At 38.1% G+C, this 21982-nt stretch overlaps 1 protein-coding gene and 1 long non-coding RNA gene across 3 annotated transcripts in view; both read left to right on the top strand.

Moving 5' to 3' along the window:
- Window positions 1-17565, top strand: part of LOC140141410 (uncharacterized) — a 38795-nt gene extending 21230 nt beyond the window's left edge. Inside the window, exons 2-5 of the mRNA XM_072163261.1 lie at window positions 3517-3550; window positions 13493-13588; window positions 16028-16099; window positions 16533-17565. Of these exons, the coding sequence (XP_072019362.1) occupies window positions 3517-3550; window positions 13493-13588; window positions 16028-16099; window positions 16533-16666 (336 nt within the window). The 3' untranslated portion in view covers window positions 16667-17565. The remainder of the gene's footprint in view (window positions 1-3516; window positions 3551-13492; window positions 13589-16027; window positions 16100-16532) is intronic.
- LOC140141411 (uncharacterized) lies at window positions 4239-8261 on the top strand. Of its 2 annotated transcripts, none has more exons than XR_011857407.1 (3): window positions 4239-4492; window positions 6688-6815; window positions 7859-8261. It is a non-coding gene; the product is annotated as an uncharacterized lncRNA (long non-coding RNA). The 2 variants fall into 2 exon arrangements; XR_011857406.1 differs by lacking the exon at window positions 4239-4492 and adding an exon at window positions 6370-6460.
- Window positions 17566-21982: the final 4417 nt, after the last annotated feature.

Raw genomic sequence — 21982 nt, 5'->3', positions numbered from 1 at the left:
AGTTGAATGGGCTTCAGCTTTATCAATACTGCTAGTATTTTCATCATTTTTTTTGCCATTGTTTATTTTCAAAATAGCTAATGACATTTTTATCACATTTAAACAATTTATGCACAACGTTTTTTTTACATTTTCGCTAAGATCACTGAATTTAACATCGTTGGATATGTAACATCTCCAGTGATCTCACTGCAAACGTCATACGGGTTACGTATTACGACATTGTGCGGTAGAACGTCACATAGTGCCGTTCACATCAAAACTAGTCTCCTACACAGCCAGTTATGTCGGTCCTAACGCTCGTCGTTCCTAGTATGTTCGTGATAGCCTCATAAAGTCTGACCGGAGACTATATCTAAACGCACAATTTGCAATAAGCTCATGGTGGCGCTATGCTGAAACAATTATATTTAATATCTAATATCTTATAGGAAGCACCCATTGATTCACCTTGGGTGCATCGAACCAGAGAAGATGAGAATAGATTCTCTTCTTCTCTCTTCGAACCACGGAGCTATCATATTCGTGGAGGCGCAATAGATTATGTAACGCATTGTAACTTTGTGCCGATTAGAAGTTCCGCCAAGCTATTCATCGAGAGGTACCTTTTGTTCGAGACAAAGGGCTTCCGCCATTAAATCGGTAACTAACCTGACAGCGTATTAACGCTTTACCAGGCAGGCTACTGTCAATAAGTGATCAAAAGAATGTCATGTGAAAGCGCCCACTTCAGTGAGAGGTCCCACTTCAGTGAGAGGTACCTATTGTCCTTATTCAACACACGGGTGTGACTGAGTGTTCGCCAGCACACAAAATCACACTTCACCATCGGAGTACAATTATTTACCACCCAGCTTTATTTAGGCGCCTCATTTAAATCAATTCAACAGAGTTGCTAATCGATTACCCGTAACAACGTGCCATGGCTGCTATGTATAAGTCTATCTGTCACTTTCTATAATTAACTCCTTCGCAGTAGGCCTATATGTTGTTATCGTGGTTATAGGCCTGTTGTGATGCGATCAAGCAAAATCAGTCGGAACTCGGAAATATTGATTTTGAGATATAGCCAAACAAAGGCAAAATTTCCTTTTGTTTCCTATTGTTTTGGAAGCGCTTTAATTGCTCATATCTTTGAAACTGGTTGTTCAATTTCAATGGGGGTTTCTGCAAAATCCAGCTTCGTAAATCCTTTTTACTATCCTATAAGAAACTGAAAATTTATTATTGCCGAGTTCCGACTGATTTTGCTTGATCGCATCACAAATGGGTTTCTTAATATCACGAATATCCATTTTAAAAACTAGTAGGGGCAATTGAGGTAGTGAAGGAGGGTCGAGGGTCAAAGAGGAGAAGCGGGTGGGTGATCGGATTGTAAGGAGTGTAGGAAAAAAAAAAAAAAAAGAGGAAGAGGAGGAGAAGGAGAGAGAGAGGGGGGAGAAGGAGAATGGTGGAGTGACAGGTCCCTAAAGTACATAGGCGTATAAATCCCGGGGGGGATAAATGGGGGGTGGATACATTTTTCGCGCGCATTTGTACAATAAGGTACAGGTACTGGATTCACTATACCGGGTAGGCCTACAAAAATATCCCACCCCCATGTCAAAAAGAATTCTACGCCACTGCTAAAGTGTAGGCATAAGAAAGAATAAGTGCAGAGAAAGGAAAAATAAAGAAAATAATAAATATTATTATAGAAACTAAGCATATAACAGCACTAGGCAGCCATTCAATGATGCCAAAAACCTTTATGCGTTACGTAATTAAAACACCCAGTCAGATGTATTTCACACCTGCCCAACACAAGTCACCCAATTTCGATAACTGGACGTTGAATGTACACTCTCATGGATATTAATTGGCAACATTTTCCAATATGTCAGCGCTCAAATCGGACACAATAGAACAATAGGCCCTTCAGTGCGTTGCTTCGAACCCACTTTCCTCGGTATTGATATGCAAATACGACTGGCTGTTCTATTGCTCTAAGCATTCAGTCCAGATTAGCGATATTTGGGTTTTGCGGGCTCATTGGAAAATGAGTAGGCCTATTGTTCACACGTGTATATGCTATTTGTCTGAATAAACTAAACAGAATTTGGTGTTGGATGCCTCGGAAGTCGCCATGGTGTATATTATATCGAACAACAAGAAACAAACCCCATTATCACATAAGTAGTACCCTGTTTACTTATTAAAGCAAAATGAAAATAGATAATTGAACATGCCTAGCTCGATTACTACCCACCAAACACAAATATATTACAGAACACGGGAAATGTCGGGTTAAAGGGTATGTAAGAGTCAAGGGTATATTAAAAGGTTTTAATAACATTCAAAAACATTTTGTTCAAAACTTGCTGCAAAACATTCTAACATAATAGACTTCAGTACACACAATGTTTGGCAAATGATATTTTACTCCAGGATGTCGAATTTTGGTTCAAAATTGTTTGTTTTTTTCTTCAGTATAACACGTTAAAAAAGTGTTTTCATGATTTTTATATAAACCAATATTGATATGTTATCAAAATGTTTAAACTAAAACCAAAAACATATGCATTATTTTGGTGTTTGCTGAATAGTATCCATAAGCAAACACTTTGACAGCTGTTTAATGCAACGAAATAGCAATGGCGAAAATGACGCTGCACGAACTGCTGTCACCCGTCCAAAACAGACAATTCTACCTCGTTTTGTCGTAAGACGTCACGATCTTGCCTAAAACCTCTTCGCAAGCTGATTTTTGGACGGCATTCTCTACACACAAATGAATAGGCAATCTGCCCGTTCGGACTCTGCTTGTTCTATTTGGATACTTTGATTCGCTTCATAACACGACAAACATAACATCTGTGACCGTACAGCACGAATGAGCCGTAAATTCCCTAAAGTGTATTCTGAGTTACAGTGTAAATTGTGTACGAAGATCGTATTCATCGGTAACCTAAGCTGGCGCGACATCTATCTCATTTTGATAGTCAAACACCAATCAATAATCCTATTGTTGAAATGGATAATAAGCTTCTACCTTAGATGGCTATAGAAATTGTAATAGCTCTGGTCTTTGTTTGCTTTGGCTAAATCCTGTTCAAGTGGTGGGTAACCAGGCATTGCATTTTGTACAGGTATGTTAGTAAAAAAAAAAAAAAAACACTTTTTTTCTCGGATCGACTTGGAACTCTCGGAGAATTTTACTGGGGTACATACTAGTATTGTGCTGAAATATCAGTAATATCGGAGCATATTTGGCCCAGGCAGTAGATTTTATTTCAGCACAGACAACAGCTGTGGAGTTACAGTCAAAAATGAGGGAAAACCAATATTTGATCAATAAATCAATAACTACTTACCTTGAGTTGCTGATTATATATACATATTTTACTTGTCACCAATGCGCTATAATTTTTGAGAAAATGGCAAAAAGAGGCACAAAATTGGCCAGGGGTGTAGTACCCCCTTAACCGATGATATATGTGATGAAGAATAATTTCCATTTTCGCTTTGTTTCTGCAGGATCTCCTTGAGAATAGAAGTGGAGGTAACTCAGGTAATTTTCACGGGTTTTTTACTATTGGTTTTAATGGGACAAAAAACAACAACACAGAAGTCGTGAGAGAGCCAATGTTAAAAAGTCCCCCAATTTCTTTCTTAACCATTAGTTTCTATGGGACAGTAAATTGTCGACAGTCACGGGGAAAATCTTCAAAATTTCCCAATTGGGCTCCCAAATCGCGGGTTTGGTAAATGATGACGTTCAACAAGTGGCCAAAGTGGCCAAGTTCGAGTGACACACAAGATAAATGGTATAAAGGAGATTCGAAGGTTTGCTTTAAGAGGGTGTCACCCTAGACTGAATCCTCCAGTCCTATCAACATCTACGCACGGTCATCGGGTTGTGCTGATGGTGAGGACTGAATCGTTCAGCAATCCAATATTGGTGCAGTGAAAAATGCTAAAATATGAATATTTAGTAGATTTTGATTACGTCATTGCTTTCAGCTACTATTGTGCCCAATTCTTCGTTCATGATGCTACCATGGGAATATAAAGATAAACGGAGCCCTGAATAAAGCCCGACATTTGGCTGATTTGGGTAGCTTTTGTTCGCTACACATAAAGCGAGCTTGAAAACAAACAGCTGAGTACCGATGCAGGGAATAAACCTCTTTGCCAGCAAATTTGGTAGCTGATGTTTAAAAAAATTTTTCTGTTGCGTCCGCGATTAGTAGTTTTACAATTTTCCCATTTTAAACCAAAATAATCAACTTTGCACGATTTTTAGTCATCATGGTGAAACTTTTGTGGTTTTGTAACATATTGAGTCCATTGCACACCGTCAGATCGCAATATTTAACTTGATTTTGAGAAGGAAAGATCGTCGCCACAGACCCCGCTCAGACCACAGTGACATGGATGCACTGACACTGCACTGCTGACTATGCAGCCTCGGCGTTCACGGTGCGGTGCAGTGGCACTGGTGGTAAACAATGTAAGTATAAAAGCTGAAGTTATTTCAATTATTTTCACGTGTAGTGTGCATGGTTTATAAGGCCATCTTTTACACCGTAAACAAGAGCAGTGTCGTGACTCATGACTGATTCACTCTTATATTGTAGGCTAGGCCAGGCCCGGGATCAGGCCACGAAAAAACATCAGTCATTAAAACAACCTGTATCAATGACAATTGATTTGATATGGCATGCACGCAGTTGATCGCCAGGCATTGCTGTCTAGATTTTAAAGCCGAGTGGTTGATGGTACGCGAATGATGGTACGCGAATGGTTGAATTTTCACAATACACTTATTGGGGTATATTCAAATAAGAGTTTCGGTTTTAAAATTCACGTTCAAATGCACGCGAAAGGCACTAATATTTGTACCTTTCTAAATCGTTTTAACACTTAATTCGCTGGCTGAGTGATTTTGTGAGATTCGCAGCGAGTACTATTTAGTGTCCATAGCGAGTGGAAAATCGCTCACTAGAATTTTTTTTGGGGGGGGCGAGCGGTGGCGAGCGATCGCTCACCAAAAAAAAGTCAAACGGCAAGGCCTGGGGTTCAATAATTATAGGTAATTATGAATGCGTATTACTTACTGCTCGAAAAATAATGCATATGCGCTGATGCTGGTGCGTCTAATGCATGAGCCCCAAAGGGGCAGACAAAATTAGACGAATCGACATCAGCGCAAGTGCATTATTTTGCCTAATTTCTCGAGCAATAGGGCCTAAGTAATATGTGTTTATTAATCTATTTCATACAGTGGCGTAGGGCCTACCGTGGCCGCCCCAACCCCAGGGGGCTGAAGAAAATTAAATTTTGCTGCCCCTTCCTCAACAGCCCGAAAAGGTTGACCCATTTTTTTCCGGTTGTTTGACTTTTTTATTTATTAATTCTTTTTGCCACCCCCTTTGTTTTTGTTTTTGCCACCCCTGTTTTTGCAGCCCTTCAATTTCGCTGCCCCTGATTTTACCCTGGGGGCTGGCACCCTGAGGGGGGCACTCACATGTTAAGGTGGTACGGGTATGTGCGGCGCTCAAGGGTCCCTTTTTCAGGCTCTCCGGCAGTTCCTTAAGCCCCGGACAACATGATCTTTGAGGGCACCTTAAGTTTGTTCGGTTTTTATAAGGTGGAACAAATAAGACTTGTAACAAGAAACAACATGGTATTGATATGTGGGTATGTAGAATGGCATGCCCGCCCTCCCGGGGGGGTACTCAAGTTTGGTTTTGGTAGGGACGTGCCGCTGAGATTTTGGAAGTAGACCCATAAATATACCAATTTTTCAAGAAATTTGGACCCATTGATATACCAAAAGTCAAAATTTTCGGCCGAATTTACCCAAAATTGTCTTAGTTTTTACAAATTTTCCCAAAATTTTGGGAAAATTTTGAAAATTTTGGCTACATTAAGGAAAAATTGGGCTGTTTTCCGAAAAAATTGAGAAAATTTTGAAAAAGGACCCATTCATATACCAAAATAGGCTTTGAAAAAGGGTCATTGATATACCAGAAGGCTGAAATGCTACCCATGTTTGCGGCACGTCCCCGTATGGTCATTTGTACTGAGTACCCCCCCCGGGCACGCACTGCCATGCAGGTGGTCGCAAGCAATGCTTAAATCAAATGCTATTTGTGCGAAATTGACAATCTCCAATGTTAAGGCGTAAGGCTTTTTTGTGAAAATTTTTTATCGCAAAATTTACAAGGCGGAAAAAAGCGGAATTTGACATTTGTAAAGCGGAAAATTTTGGGCTTTTTTTATAGTTAGTCCTGACTCCCATCTCACACATGATGATGAGCTGATCATAGTTTAGCCTTTAGGCATGAATGGGCAAAATGCCAAATTGCAATACATGTGCTACGTACACTACGGATGCACCACCATTGATCTCCAACACAACTCGCATGCCATACAAGTCACACACAGATGCAATGATCAAATTTTTATCTAAAAGGTGCGCAGTAAATCCGCAGTTTACTTTTGTGTGCAAATAAAAACAATTTCCATAAATATATTTTGAATTGGTACCGTACTTAGGCCTCCCATATATGTAACTCTGGCCCTGGGGCTTGCAGCATGGAGCAGCCCAATTTCAGAAACCTGGAGGCACAGTGAAACATGCTTGTTCTTGTAAAACGTTTCTCCATTTTAATATTTTGTTTCTTGAATTTTCCCAACTAGGTGATACCAGTGATGTCAACTTGATGTGAACTGTACAGTTACGTTGCAGCAACTGTTTTCAGGAGGTGGTGGCTTTTAATCAGAATGTATAGTGATGAACTCAACAGTACTGGTACAACAAAAAGCTGGTATGTACATGTACTATGATTAACCAGGGACTGCCTTTTGAGGAGAGTGAGAGCATTGCTCTCTACTGCCCAATTCTGTGCATATTTTTGCATTTTTCTCAAAAATTATAGTGCATTTGTAACAAGTAAGATATGTATATTATAGGGGCAAGGACTACAACTACTGCACTGGAAATTTTATTTCAGCACAAACAACAGTTGTGGAGTTACAGTCAAAAATGAGGGAAAACCAGTATTTGATCAATAAATCAATAACTACTTGCCTTGAGTTGCTGAATTTTCAGTGCAGTACCGTAGTTGTACTCCTTGCCCCTATAATATACATATCTTACTTGTATCAAATGTGCTATAATTTTGAGAAAAATGCAAAATTAGGCACCAATTGGCCAGGGGGTAGTAACCCCTTACATCTGATATAGGAGAGTGATGTTTGACATGTGAAACGGCTCTCCTTGAAGGCTCATGAAGAGCTATTTATTGCTCTCCTTCAAGTTCCAAAAGACAGTCCATGAGTAACTGCTATATATTGGTTGATGAAAGGATTAGGCCATAAGGCCTGGCTTAGTAACTCAGGCCCCAAGATAGTAACTTCAAGCCCCAAGATAGTATCTGACTTAGTAGCATGGGCCCCTTATTAATAGTCAGGCCCAGGGTTGTCACCACGCTGGACTGGGCCGTCTGGCACTCACTAAATTGGGGTTTTTTTTAAGTTTTTTTTTCAATTTTTTTTTTATATTTCCGGAAGTGGATGATGATATTTCATCATAAAAAGAGGAAGAAAATTTTTTTTAGGGGGGTGGTACCCTCAAAGCCTATTCCCCGATCCCTAGCGTTCAACTAAAAAGATAGTGCGAGGCGCGAGAGCTTCGCTCGCTATGCTAACCAGTACTATTTGGGTCCTGGTGACAACCCTGGTCAGGCCCGTGCTACTAATTCAGGCCCAAAGATATTTTTTCTTTCTATGTCACTTTTGGGGATCTGTAGGTTGTTCAATATTAAAATCTAAATATTTTAATTGATATTTTGGTTATTTTTCTTTACAGATGAAATATGAACTTATTGGAAGGAACCACCTGCAGCAACAAGCTTAAGCAAGAGACAGGTAAATGCTCCATAGCTTCAACGGCACTTCAACTAAAAATCAAGCGAATTTAACTTCGAGGGAAAACTATCGACAGAAAAAGACATTGTCAACATATGGCTGTTACGGCCTACGCCTACCTATCAATTAGGTTTAGTGGACTAGCTGGCTGGTAGCCACTAGCCATCACTGTTAATTTGGAACATGTTTTACCACACAGTGGAACTCATAATATATAATTATGATAATGTGGACTACAATTAAGTCAACAAATACTGGACACAGTGGTAACTAGGCGAGTTAAAAAAAGGCGAGTTAAAAAAAAGGCGAGTTAAAAAAGGCGAGTTAAAGAAAAGGCAAGTTACCCCCCAGAGATTAGGGTGTGGTTTTTTTCAATTACCCCCACAAAGTAAGCTAAAGATGAGTTACGACAAAGCCATCAAAGTCCCACCAGCGAGTTACGGCAAAGCCATCAAGTCCATATGGCGATTTACGACAACACGATCAAATCGGCGAGCTACAGCAACGCTATCAAGTCCTGTAAGAGAGTTACAGGAATGCCGTAATGATGAATGGAAAATGGCTTTCACTATAGAAAAATTATCAAATTTGTGTACATCGTGGAACATACTCTTTGCGTGGCTGTGCGTAGTAAGCAGTTGTACGCAGATAGCCTCGCTAATATGGACGCGTAGAGTAGCATTGTATGCGCGTGTAGTTAGCATGATTAGTTGCGGAGTAACAAGCGTAGTTGAATGTTCCATGATGTACACAAATTTAATATTTTTTCTATAGTTGAGGTTCATGATGAAAAGAAAAAATCCATTTTACCCTAAATCAAATTGTAATCTTAACTTGCTGATAAGACTTGCCATAACTTGCTGATGGGACTTGCCGTAAATTTTAACTCATCGATGGGACTTGTCGTAACTCGTCTGCCAAAAAATCTTAACTCAATGGCGAGACTTCCCGTATTCTCAGCAGGGATCAATCTTTACCCTCTGCAGGGACCAGGGATATTAAACTTATCTGACTTGCCATTTTCTCTCGCTCTTACTCGCCCATTTTTAACTTGCCAATAACTGTCCCCTTACCTGTTAAGCTACGTATGACTTTTGTACATGTATGTACCCATTTACAGACTATGAATTATAGTAATAAATAAATAATAAATAACCTAGAAGAGAGGGATGTGGTGTAGGTTATACATGTACCTGTATGTATTAAACAGTGGACAATAATTAGATAATGTTAATTTTCAATTTTAGTGATCCTAGCATCCTCTTTTTATATCATTTTTAGGTAGATATCCCCCAAAAAAGGTTATTCCCAAAATTGCAGTTGATTCCGATTTTGCATTTGCGAGGTATGCATGATTATTTGTTGTAATTTTGTTTTGGTGTACCAGAACATAATTCAAATTTCATGATATTTCTGCTGAACAAATTAATCTGCAAGAAATTCTTTGTACATAAACATAATGTTGCCAGAGGTTTCCAGTGGTATAAAAATCTTTTTTTGAGAAAAGTGGGGGGGGGGGGTATGATGCTGTGGATCACAATCACAAAATGCCTTACTTCCAAAAGCAGCAATTTCAACTGCACTGACTACGGAGCCCCAAAGTGACATGGAAGAAAAAAATCGAGGTCCTGTTTAGTAACTTGGGTCCAAGATAGTAACTCGGGTCCAAGAGTAACTCGGGTCCGAGATAGTAAATTGGGGACCCTGAGTTACTATTTCGGGGCACGAGTTACTATCTTGGGCACGAGTTACTAAGTTGGGCCCCAAGTTACTATCTTAGACCCTGAGTTACTAAGTCGGGCCTCGAATTACTATCTTGGACCCCGAGTTACTATCTCAAGGCTATCTCAGACCCCGTTTTTTTCTTCCATGTCACTTCGAGGGCTCTGTATAAATCAGCACAGTCGAAACCTAGATTTCGCCTTGGTTTGCAAGAATCAAAATCCATCCTAGTCACTGCACTTACTGTATGATACAAAGAGAGATTTTGATTCTCGCACCCGAATCTTACAAGAATCATTACGAGAATCGATTCTGTGATGCTCGTTGAAATCTAGGCCCTGACAGTGATGAGTGATGTACAATTTCATGAAAAGGTGTTCAGAATTGGCTAGGCCTCTTTGGTCATAGTTTATTAGGGTTGCAGATTGGACAAAAGTTGGGGACGTGGCAACTTTCAAAAATAAGTAAACTGAGTAATCTGGATATCAGGTACTTCATGTTAAAATAAATTGATGTTTGTTTAAACATTATTGACCATATCAAGTTGTTATCCTTTTTGTATCAGTCATGTGTTAGAAAAATAAAATGAAAAGAAATATAACATGTGCCGGTATCTGTGTGTTTTCAGGACTAATCAATATTTGATGTATTCGGTGATACGTTTTCCAAAAAAAAACACAAACTTGTAAATGTTAGAATTTATAAAATGAAACACAATTTTTCATTAAAATAATTAAAATGTGCATGCCTTCTGGTACATCTTACCCCGGACTTTTACCCTCAATTTTGTTACCCGGCCTCCGCTATTAAGGACTGGTTTTATTCCCTTTTAGAACCCAATATTTTTGATCCCCCACATTTTACACCCCACCAAAGAAGTCATGAACACTCCCTAAGAACATAAGGTCATGAAGACGTGTTTACATGAAAACTCTGCAAAAAAGAAAAACATTTTTAAATGTCAAAATATTTGTATTTTTTTAAGTTCAAAGTTGAATTTATTTATTAAAACGTTGAATGCCCTTTATATAAACCCGATTTTTTTGCGGTTGCTTTTGAGAAATCTTAATGAAGGCATAGGGCAAAATTCTGCAATCAGTTTTGTTGAAATATTTAGAGACTGATATGAAACAACATCCCTGGACCCTGGTTGAAAGTAGTAGGACTACATCGTGATTTTTTTTTCTGGGTTTTTGGGGAATCAGTTAAAGTGAAAGTCGAGAGAACGGCATTTTGTGATTGGTTAATTGATTGGTTGTGATTGAGTAAAAATTAATTTTGCAAAAGTATAAAAAGAAAGTCCCCAAATATCACAATTTGTGAGCGTAACAAGCCAAAATTCAAGTTTTTAACTTTTGGTCTAAATAAGAAGGTCCAAATCCGGGGTCCAAATTTTAGGAAGAAAGTCCACTTTTCACAACCCCCCTTGGAAAAAGGTCTACTAATAATGGTAATAAGAAGAATATTAAAGAATAAGAATGATAATGATTTGTGGCAATGAAAGTAAATTGAAAACAAAAATATTAAACTTAAACTGTTGCTTTTCCAAAACTCCCCGCAAAAATCAATTAATGCTGTCTATACACCGCTGGCTGCAGTTATGATTGTCCAGATTTCGACAATATGCAAGCTATGACGCAAACTCATTACTTATTCATGACATAGTCTCCTCAACCCGGGCCTCAGCTGCAATGGTTTGAGCGGAACAAAACTGGCGGTGTTGGAGACTATGAGAAAAAGTGTCCTACTGCGCATGCTCGTGGAGCCAGAATTCTGGCTCCAGACGAGAAAAGTGCACCAAAATTTTTCATGTTACGAATTCAGGCCCTGAATAAGGCAACGTGAAGGATTGTGGGTAATATAAAGACGCTGCAATTCTGGGCCTGGAAGGATTCAGGCTAGTGTCACCCCATGTTCATGAACATGTCCAAAGCGTATAATAAAATGCAATATAAACATAATTATTGGCTTTCTGATTTTAAGATCAATGTACTAATATTGACTTTGACCTCTGACATATCGAGGAAATTGCTGAAATTATTAATAATTAATTTATTATTATAATAGTATTATCATCAGAACTATATATTAAAATAACTAATGTATACAATAACAAATTTTAAACTATATTTTGTATGCACAAAAACAATTTTCTGAATTTTCATAATAGGTCAGAAGAAAAAGTGTCCCAAAACTGCAAAACTGTCCCACAATGAAATGGAAACTTCCAATGCCGAATTTGGCTTATTCTACAACACACATCATCACAATTATCACATTTTCACTGCATCGTAGATAAACTCTGTCATAATCATTCACTTGAATTGAACAGTTAAATATGGTTCCTCTGCTGAACCAGCCTCTTCAGGTCGAGAATGCGCACACTATCCAAGTCTATGCTCACGGTTGTTTGATGTGATTTTTTTTTTAATTTTCTAACAAGACATTTATAATGTTCAATTCTAGACAATGCCAACAACTACAGTAGAACAGGTTCTTTTTCAGATCCAATAATGCTGGTACTTACTCAGAAATATTTCAATTCCTATCAGGAATCTTTATTAAAATTAAGATTAAGAGTAAGTACCAGCATTATTGGATCTGAAAAAGAACCTTTCCTACTGTATTGAACTATGAACGATCCTGATGAATCTGTTTCAAAAGAAATGCCAACAACTATCACACTAATAATGTACATTATATTGCAAGCTCTTTTTTACAAGAAAAAAAACTGGATTCGCGTTCCATGATAAATTGTATAGATGGATGGCAGGTGTTTAGGTGATTAGTAAAACTCTCAATAGCACTCTTCTTGATGATGACCGGGGGGGTGGGTGTGTGTGTTGTGGGTGTGGGGCTTGCGTTTACGTAGCCAGGCAAACGAGGACACACACATGTATGTCAAATGAAGACACCCGGTGACCATTGACATCCTCGGTGTTTTAAATATATCCAAGACATCGCAAAAAACGTAAAAATACATTAAAAACGGGTCCACCTATGGGTGGTATAGGACGGGCCACGGTTGGATAGTAAGTGGTCTGGTGTGTGTGAGTGAGGTCCACGGTATGGCGATTAAGAACGGATGTGTGAATCCTGGGTTAGTTTGTTTTAAATCAAGTGAAAAATGAGGTCCTCGTTTTCCTGCCTACGGGGATGGGTGTGGATGTGTGGGGGGTATTCGGTTAAAATCAAGACATTAAGTTCTTCGTGAAGATGTTTGCAGTTTGGGGGTACGCGGGACCCCATACCCGCACCTTCAAGCGGGTTGTAGACTTCATCACCATACTGAACATAATGTGATGGTCAGCTACAATCGAATCAGCTTAATGATTTCATCAACTGACAAACATGCAAGGTTACCCAGAGTAGGATCGTTCTTATGGCGTAACTCAATGATATCAATAGTTTTACTTACGGATGTGCACGTGACCAGAGCCATGACATCATAACTGACCAATTTTCCATCCACAGTAATAGTAAAGTCATCAAGTTTAATCACTGGGTCCTTAGTGTTGTTCTTGAAGTGAGGTTATGTGACCAACTAGTGGAGTTACGATGTTCGCGATAAATTTGAACGAGGCGTACGTAATGAAGCCACTGCAGGCAACAATAGGCCAAACAGCTGAACCTCACTTATGGGAAAGAGCTTTCTGTATTGAACCTCCGTGATAGCACCACTTTGCTTGATGGATTGCAGAGTCTTACTCATCTTGGCCTTGTATTTCTTAGTTGGGTTGGATTTAAGCTTTGCATAGGTTTTATTGCCACATTGTGTTATTATCATTATTATTTTTATTTATTCATAATTATTTTGTTCGCAACTAAAGGAATTTAATATATTTCTCTTCAGATGATCCAGACATTTGTGCCGTTAAAGATGGTAGCGTAACTTTCGTTTACCTTCCGCGACCCCAACCACAAGCAGCAGATGACGTCACTAAACGAGGTAATTAACTTATAATATTAAAAATATTTTACTAACTTATTGGGACAAATATCCAGTTATGTTTATGTATATCCACCGCACCTCCGCCGTACATCATCACGTAGGACAGTGCGTCTGTTTTCGCGTCACAAGTTGCCTCGAACATCTGCGCTGGCTGTGCGTTAGTTAACGCGCACTTTGAGCACCTACGCGCTGATACTTGGAATGCCTCTTCCATCTGGCAGCTCTGCAGTAAACATCACAACGCAGGAGTGAAGTTTTTCGTAAAGTATCGGATGCGTGCCGCTGGACCAATAGCCCTATAAAATAAACACCGTGTCGGACAAAAGTCATTCAAACATGGCAAAGGTAGCAAGTCAGGAAATACATCTGAATCCAGCGATACTGAGGTCTTCATCAGTGCTCGGGCCCCAGTACTATAAAGTATAAATACGCGGATACGCGTTTCTGATTAGAAAACATTAGCACAAACATGTTTTTCTAACCCGAGCAGACGAACCACTTCTGTTGTTGATGATGTTTACTGCAGAGCTCCATTGTGACCAAGTACATTTGCAAAGACCACAGCCAAGATCCTAAACGACGCTGCGAATGGTTTATAATGCGAATACTTAAGTTTGTCAAATCATTCCAAATTTGTTTAATTCTAAATATGTTGGAGTCAGAGAAATAACTCCAGTTTAAGCCTTAGGGATCTGGAATGAGCGTTTTGAGCATTTCGTCAGTATTTTTTGTGGGACATGAGAGCACATCAGACATATCGAATTGAATTCTGATATCAAATAATTTTCATTTTTTGAAATTCACGATATAATACAAATTTTATGACAAATTATTAAAATTTGATAGTTTTCACATTTTTGATATATAACAGTCCTCGAAATAAATTGTTTTAAATCTAATGATATATTCTTAAAGTGTATGTAGCTGGGAGGAAAATCCGACGAGCAATTGAAAATGTTGACCTTTCATATTGAAGATATGGATTTTTTTTCCCAAAACGACCTAATTTTTTTGGTGTTTTGGGAAAAAAAATCCATATTTTCAATACGAAAGGTCAAAATTTTCAATTGGTCGTCGGCTTTTCATCAGGGGCGTAGCAAGAGCATCAGGGGCCCATGGACAAGGAGCAGTACGGGCCCTTTTAACCAGGGCAGGATTTAGCCTACCTTTTTGGGGCCCTGGGCCAGGCCAAAATTTGGAGGCCCTGAACTCACGTGCCGAGAAAGGTATGTGCACTCAAGTCAGTGGCCAAATTTTGGTTTAACTAATGGGAGACCAAGGGGGACTAACATATTTTGTTCAATTCAATTTCTGACTATTTTGGCCCCAGATCAACATACATTTTGTTATTTGAATGCGCGCGAAGCGCGGAAAATTTTACAATTTTGCCCTATTTTGACCCAAAAACATGCTGCTATTGGAGTTAAAAGAAAGATGCATAGGGCAATTTTGGGGCCCCCAAAATTTGGAGGCCCAAAATTGCCTTGGACCCGGGCCCACCTGGCCCAATGGTATAAAAATCCGGCCCTGCTCTCCATTATGAGCCCTTATTTAATTTTCGTTTTTGTGCTTGGGGCCCCTGAACCCTCGGGGCCCATGTACTTCGTCCACCCTGTCCCCCCCGCTTGCTATGCGCCTGCTTTTCATCCCACCTACATACACTTTAAGTATAAATCATCAGATTTATAAAGTTTACTTGAGTACTGTTAAATATCAAAATATCAAATTTTAATCATTTGCCATAAAATGTGTATTAAATTGCGAAGTTCAATGTGCTCTAATGTCCCACAATAAATACTGTCCAAACGTTCATACCCATCCCTGAAGGTATGTTTTTGAATTATTTTGTACCGACTAATGGTAAAATTACATAACCGATCCAGTGTGGGATTTTACTACCTTAAATTACTAGGGTTGCCGGGCTAGCCATCTGTCTCTGCCACTGAACATATTCCTGATCTTTATGGTAACTGTGTTTCATTTCTAAGCCCAAATGATAGGCCAGGCTAGTACAGGTAAAAGCAACAGTAGAATGCACACAGATTTGGTTTGGGAACAAACCAAAAGATCGATGACGTCCTTTAAACGTAACTGGTTTCGTTTCTCAGCCGACCCCCTCCCTCCCTGCCAGAAAGGTAATAATAAAATGTTGAACATTCTTACATAGTATATATAATAATGACACATTTTTTCAGACCGATGTTTTTGTACAAATGTAATCGAGTATTTTACCCCCCCCCCTAAACGAAACCAGTTACGTTTACAGGAGGTCATCGATCTTTTGGTTTGTTCCCTTAATATGTGAGTCACTCCTGCATTACTTTGTTCATCCTGCAAGTATACCAAAGATGAGAGATATTGGGTGGTTTTTCACAGGGATCATAGTACATTTAATTTTAATACGTTCTTTTCTCTTAATTTCGAATTCTTTTTCAGGACATGGAGGACAAAACAAATTCAAGCTGATTCTTCAATATCTGATAACCGAATATTCTTTGATAGGCAACGGTAAGCTGCAATGCCATGGCAACCTATTTGCATTACAGCTATGTCAGAGTATTACATGCAAATAATATTGTCGAAAGCTTTGTACGACTTGGGCCAATTACATGTATAACGTAGAGTGATCCTGAATAAACAAAATCCATGCTTTTTGGGTCACACATAATCATTAGAAGCGCCTTCTATGAACAGTCTACTTTGAGGCGCACCATTTGATATCCGGAATTTAGGGATGGGAATTTTTAGAAAAAAATTCTTCGCCCGCTAGTGATATTTTCTGATTAGTTAAATATACACACATAATATTTCCCAAGATGTATTTTATTTAAAAATACAAACATTATAAGTATACATACAGCTTATTGTTTGATTGACAATTGATTAAATTGGTTTATTGATTGGTTGTTTCCTTGATTGAGTATGAACCTTATTTTTTCAGTTTCGAATTGTGGTGTTGTCGATGTGGCTGACTTTGTGTGTGTCGATGAGACTAAAAATGCTTGGAAGATCAGATTTGAAGGAGATCCTCGTGCTGATGAGGTTTTTAATGCGGTCGACAACGCATGTGAATGATCAGCACACCATCAGGATCCTAGAACTTTATGACTGCACATATAAATGACTGAAATATCGAATGCCTTTTTTAATATTATTGTCATTACAGTATAACTTAGCAATTTGAATGAATAAAAAATGTGTTCGTCATTACTACCATAATCGCAACTCGCCTGCAGGTTTATGCCATCATTCTGAAGTTACTTCGTACATTATAACCATTTATATGTGCTTTCGAAAAGTGTTTAGTGGAAAAAGTTTTGGTTAAAAGTACACTTTCATAATATTTCATATTTTAACAGCACAAAACAAATAGCATCACCATAATTTTTTTATATTGCATTGATCAGAAAGTGGTATCTAAAAAAAGAAAATAGTTAACCTTAATGCAGGCAACAAGTGAAAGACACGAACATACAACTCATGCGACATAATTTGCCATACCGTAACAAAAGTTGATTTCCGTTTTACACTTGTATGAAGAAGAACAAATCTTGTAAATTCCAATGTCCAAAGACATGTCATTATTATTATGGGATAGCAGCTTATAGAGCAGTGCTTGTATATTACCTTAGATAAACCCACTATTACCCAACCGTCATTTTGAATCTTTAATCTAACATGCAATAAAGCGTATCTTAGGTGTAACCAAAGGGTTTTAAAATTAATATTGGTACCGTTTTATTACTTTTCCATAAAAAATATTGTCTTGTACCTAACTTTGACTTTTCAAACATTACAAGAATAATAACTGTTTTTTATTTAAGAATTTTTATATTGTGTTTATTGGAGGGCATTCCAAACTAGTAGATGTAAACATAATTGGCACCGTTATTACTTTACCTTACCAGACAAATGTTGTTCGATACCCGACGGTGTCTTTTTAAACATTACAGGAATAAAAAACGTTTATTTTAGTATTTTTATATTGTCTTTATTTTTTGCATATTCCAAATTATATCTTTTTGGTATATCATTGATAGAAGTACATAAAATATATGTTTAATCTTACAGACATTCCTGACATTTTAAAGCGTGTTAAATCCATTACAATTATATATTTCGGGTCTGTCAACATTGAGGGAGTAATACCTTATCGGATAGTTGCAATCAAATATTTTAAAGTTATATTTTATATTCATCTAAAAAAATATATATATATATATATATATATATTTATATTTAAATGTAGTGAATTTAATATTTACACCATCATCATTCAATACAGAACTGTTTCGTATAGGTGTTGTCACACCTACACTCCTCAGTTGAATGAGAGCACAAGCAAAATATACCTGGCCATGACCTGGCTGGGTGGGCCAAAACACAGCATTGAGCTAATTGAAGTGTCTATAAAAAGTCTGACATAAATTATGAGCGACTATAAAAGTCAATGATAAAGTGCTAATAAAAAGGCATAGGCCTTGGTTAAAGTCAAGGTATCAAATGTTACACAATAAGTACTTCTTCTTATGTCTACAAGCACTCACAAGTTCATTTCTATTATTAAGAGTTGAAATAAGTGGTTTACAAATGATATAATATTTTTCAGTCAAGCACAAATTACATCTCTTTGTATTTGGAGAGTATGCTTTGGCACGTGTGATTATTCTCCATGCAATTGAGTAATTAATATTCTTGTCCTTTAAAGACCATATATATTGGCTGAGAGTGGTGGCATTACGTTGTTTTTCATTCTTGAATGAGCTGGTATGGCAGTTAAATCTAGTCTTGAATGGTCCTTCCGTTAGTCCAACATAAGATTCCTTTGTTTGAGTATCATCCCGAGTTACAGAAGCCTGATAAATGACTGATGGTGTAAGACAATTACCATCTAGGGGGCATGCGGACTTGCGCCTACAGTTACATGGTCTAGAAGAATCCGTAGAAGATACATTGAGATTAGCCTGAATTGATTTGTTATGTCCAGAAATGATCTGATGCATGTTAGGCATGCAACTGTAGCTGATTTTTATGGTATTTCTGTTGAGGATTTTGTGAAGTTGATGTTCAGGAGGAAAGCACCTATCCAAGAGTGAGAGGAATTTCTGGCCGACATTGACAAGAATATTAATTACTCAATTGCATGGAGAATAAAGAGGAGTGTAGGTGTGACAACACCTATACGAAACAGTTCTGTATTGAATGATGATGGTGTAAATATTAAATTCACTACATTTAAATATATTCCTGCTCCTTTTTAGTTGAGCACTTTATCTGTAGTGATGGTTTCATCTAAGTTTATTCTTGTTATATATATATATATATATATATATACAAAGTAATGAACTAAAGTTTCTTCAGAGAGTGCTCAACTTTAAGTGTAAAGGAGCGATAATAAATAAATAAATATACAGATGGATCAGTTCATTAAATTTTATTCATATCCTACAAACTTGTTTCAAGAAGACTGCTGTCTCCTCTCATCAGGGATAGTCAAATGTAATGAAAACAAAACAAAACAAGATGAAGTGTATCTTTCCTGTGCGTAATTGCGGAATTAGCGTGCGCATTTAACTCTCGCGCGCGCATTTAACTCTCGCGCGCGTATAGGTTGTGTCTGCGCGAGATTTTTACGCGAGATTTTTCAGTTTGAAGTTTGCCGCATGTCGGCATGCGCTAATTAGTTCAGTTTTTTTATTCAAAGATGCCATTTTGGGGTGGCGTATGATGAAGTATTTCTCCATGATGCATAAGTTGCATCGTTTGCTCACATTTGAGTATGCATTGGCATACTTCAATATTTTCCATTCGATAGTGAAATTAACATTATTGTCCTTTAGCTTCCAGATGTGTTTGGAGAGTTCTGTCTGGTGTTTGTGCTTTTCGTTTTTGAAAGATTGTTTGTGGTTAGCGAGTCTTAGCTTAAACTCGTTGCTTCAAACTGAAAAATCTCGCGTAAAAATCTCGCGCAGACACAACCTATACGCGCGCGAGAGTTAAATGCGCGCGCGAGAGTTAAATGCGCACGCTAATTCCGCAATTACGCACAGGAAAGATACACTTCATCTTGTTTTGTTTTGTTTTCATTACATTTGACTATCCCTGATGAGAGGAGACAGCAGTCTTCTTGAAACAAGTTTGTAGGATATGAATAAAATTTAATGAACTGATCCATCTGTATATTTATTTATTTATATATATATATATATATAAACAAATTCAAAGTATAGACCTCTGGCAAGGCAACCGTTACTTAAAGTTTCACGGAATATATATATATATATATATATAATATATAGTTAATCAAAACAGCTGAAGATAGTGCTCGATACTATTAGATAGTAGAGCGTGTAATAAAATACATAAAACAACGTAATTATGTTATAACAGCATGATTTATTACTCGGAGTTTCACGCCTAAAATGGCGATCATCAGATAAATAGCTGAACACTGAACTGTAACTCCAAAACAAAACAAATAAATTCACAGCGTTGAAAGCGTACGCGTCTTCACTAGAAAAGCATGACAGCTCGCGCAGTAGGCGTAGCAACTACGCAAGTAATGAAGTGCGCAATTTATTTTTTCTTTGCGCGGCTTGGTGGTTTCCGACCGTGTCGGCATTTTGAGATGAGTTCGGTTTTATTATTGAGGGTGTTAGGCCCTTTTGCACGCAGTATTTCTAGTTTCTCTTCAATGCATAGGTTGCATTGTCCTGAGTCACGTTTGTGTGTGTTTGATTCTTTCAAGATTTCCCAGTAGATAGAGTAGTTGCTTCCTTTTCTTTTAAGTTGCCATACATATTTTGAGAGTTCTGTTTCCTTCTCATATTTGTCATGTTTGAATGATTTGGTGTGGTTGTTGAACCTCTGTTTAAAGGTTCCGCCTGAAAGTCCTATATAAGATTTAGATTCTGTATTCGAAGTTACACTGGCTTTATACTAAAGCACTAGTCATGCACTTTCCACGGAGGGGACAGGTTTCTTTGACTCTACAGTTGCAACTTTTTTGTTGATGGCACTTGGTTGGCTTTTTTGGTGATTTGTGAGTTGTGAGATTTGATGATTGATTTCATATTCTTCATACAACTGTAGCTGATTTTCACCGTGTTCCTGTTAAATATTTTGTTGAGTTTGTGTCCACGCGGGAAGTGCTTGGCCAGAAGCTTGATGAACGTACTCCCTACATTTGATTTCACGGCTTTGTTGTACGGAGGGTTAAACCAGGTGACTTTTCTGGTGCGGCGTCTTTTTTTCTTCTTTGCTGATGGTCTCGTATCATTCTCCTTGGTGGTGTATTGAATGGATTCAGCGTGACCACTTGATTTCAGAGCTTCGTCGTATGTGTGGGCGGCTTTCTTGAAGACGTCGTGGTTGGACGAAAGTGTGGAGATTCTTTTCCCGATGGCGATAGGGATGTGGTTGATGACGTGAGGTGGATGGTTGGATTGGGTATTGATGTAGACTGGATGGTCTACATCAATAGATACGAGACCATCAGCAAAGAAGAAAAGACGCCGCACCAGAAAAGTCACCTGGTTTAACCCTCCGTACAACAAAGCCGTGAAATCAAATGTAGGGAGTACGTTCATCAAGCTTCTGGCCAAGCACTTCCCGCGTGGACACAAACTCAACAAAATATTTAACAGGAACACGGTGAAAATCAGCTACAGTTGTATGAAGAATATGAAATCAATCATCAAATCTCACAACTCACAAATCACCAAAAAGCCAACCAAGTGCCATCAACAAAAGTTGCAACTGTAGAGTCAAAGAAACCTGTCCCCTCCGTGGAAAGTGCATGACTAGTGCTTTAGTATATAAAGCCAGTGTAACTTCGAATACAGAATCTAAATCTTATATAGGACTTTCAGGCGGAACCTTTAAACAGAGGTTCAACAACCACACCAAATCATTCAAACATGACAAATATGAGAAGGAAACAGAACTCTCAAAATATGTATGGCAACTTAAAAGAAAAGGAAGCAACTACTCTATCTACTGGGAAATCTTGAAAGAATCAAACACACACAAACGTGACTCAGGACAATGCAACCTATGCATTGAAGAGAAACTAGAAATACTGCGTGCAAAAGGGCCTAACTCCTCAATAATAAAAACCGAACTCATCTCAAAATGCCGACACGGTCGGAAACCACCAAGCCGCGCAAAGAAAAAATAAATTGCGCACTTCATTACTTGCGTAGTTGCTACGCCTACTGCGCGAGCTGTCATGCTTTTAACGCTGTGAATTTATTTGTTTTGTTTTGGAGTTACAGTTCAGTGTTCAGCTATTTATCTGATGATCGCCATTTTAGGCGTGAAACTCCGAGTAATAAATCATGCTGTTATAACATAATTACGTTGTTTTATGTATTTTTATATATATATATA

This window comes from Amphiura filiformis, chromosome 19 (assembly GCF_039555335.1).
Source record: "Amphiura filiformis chromosome 19, Afil_fr2py, whole genome shotgun sequence".
NCBI lineage: Eukaryota > Metazoa > Echinodermata > Ophiuroidea > Amphilepidida > Amphiuridae > Amphiura > Amphiura filiformis.
This window is presented reverse-complemented; position numbering and strand designations above follow the sequence as displayed.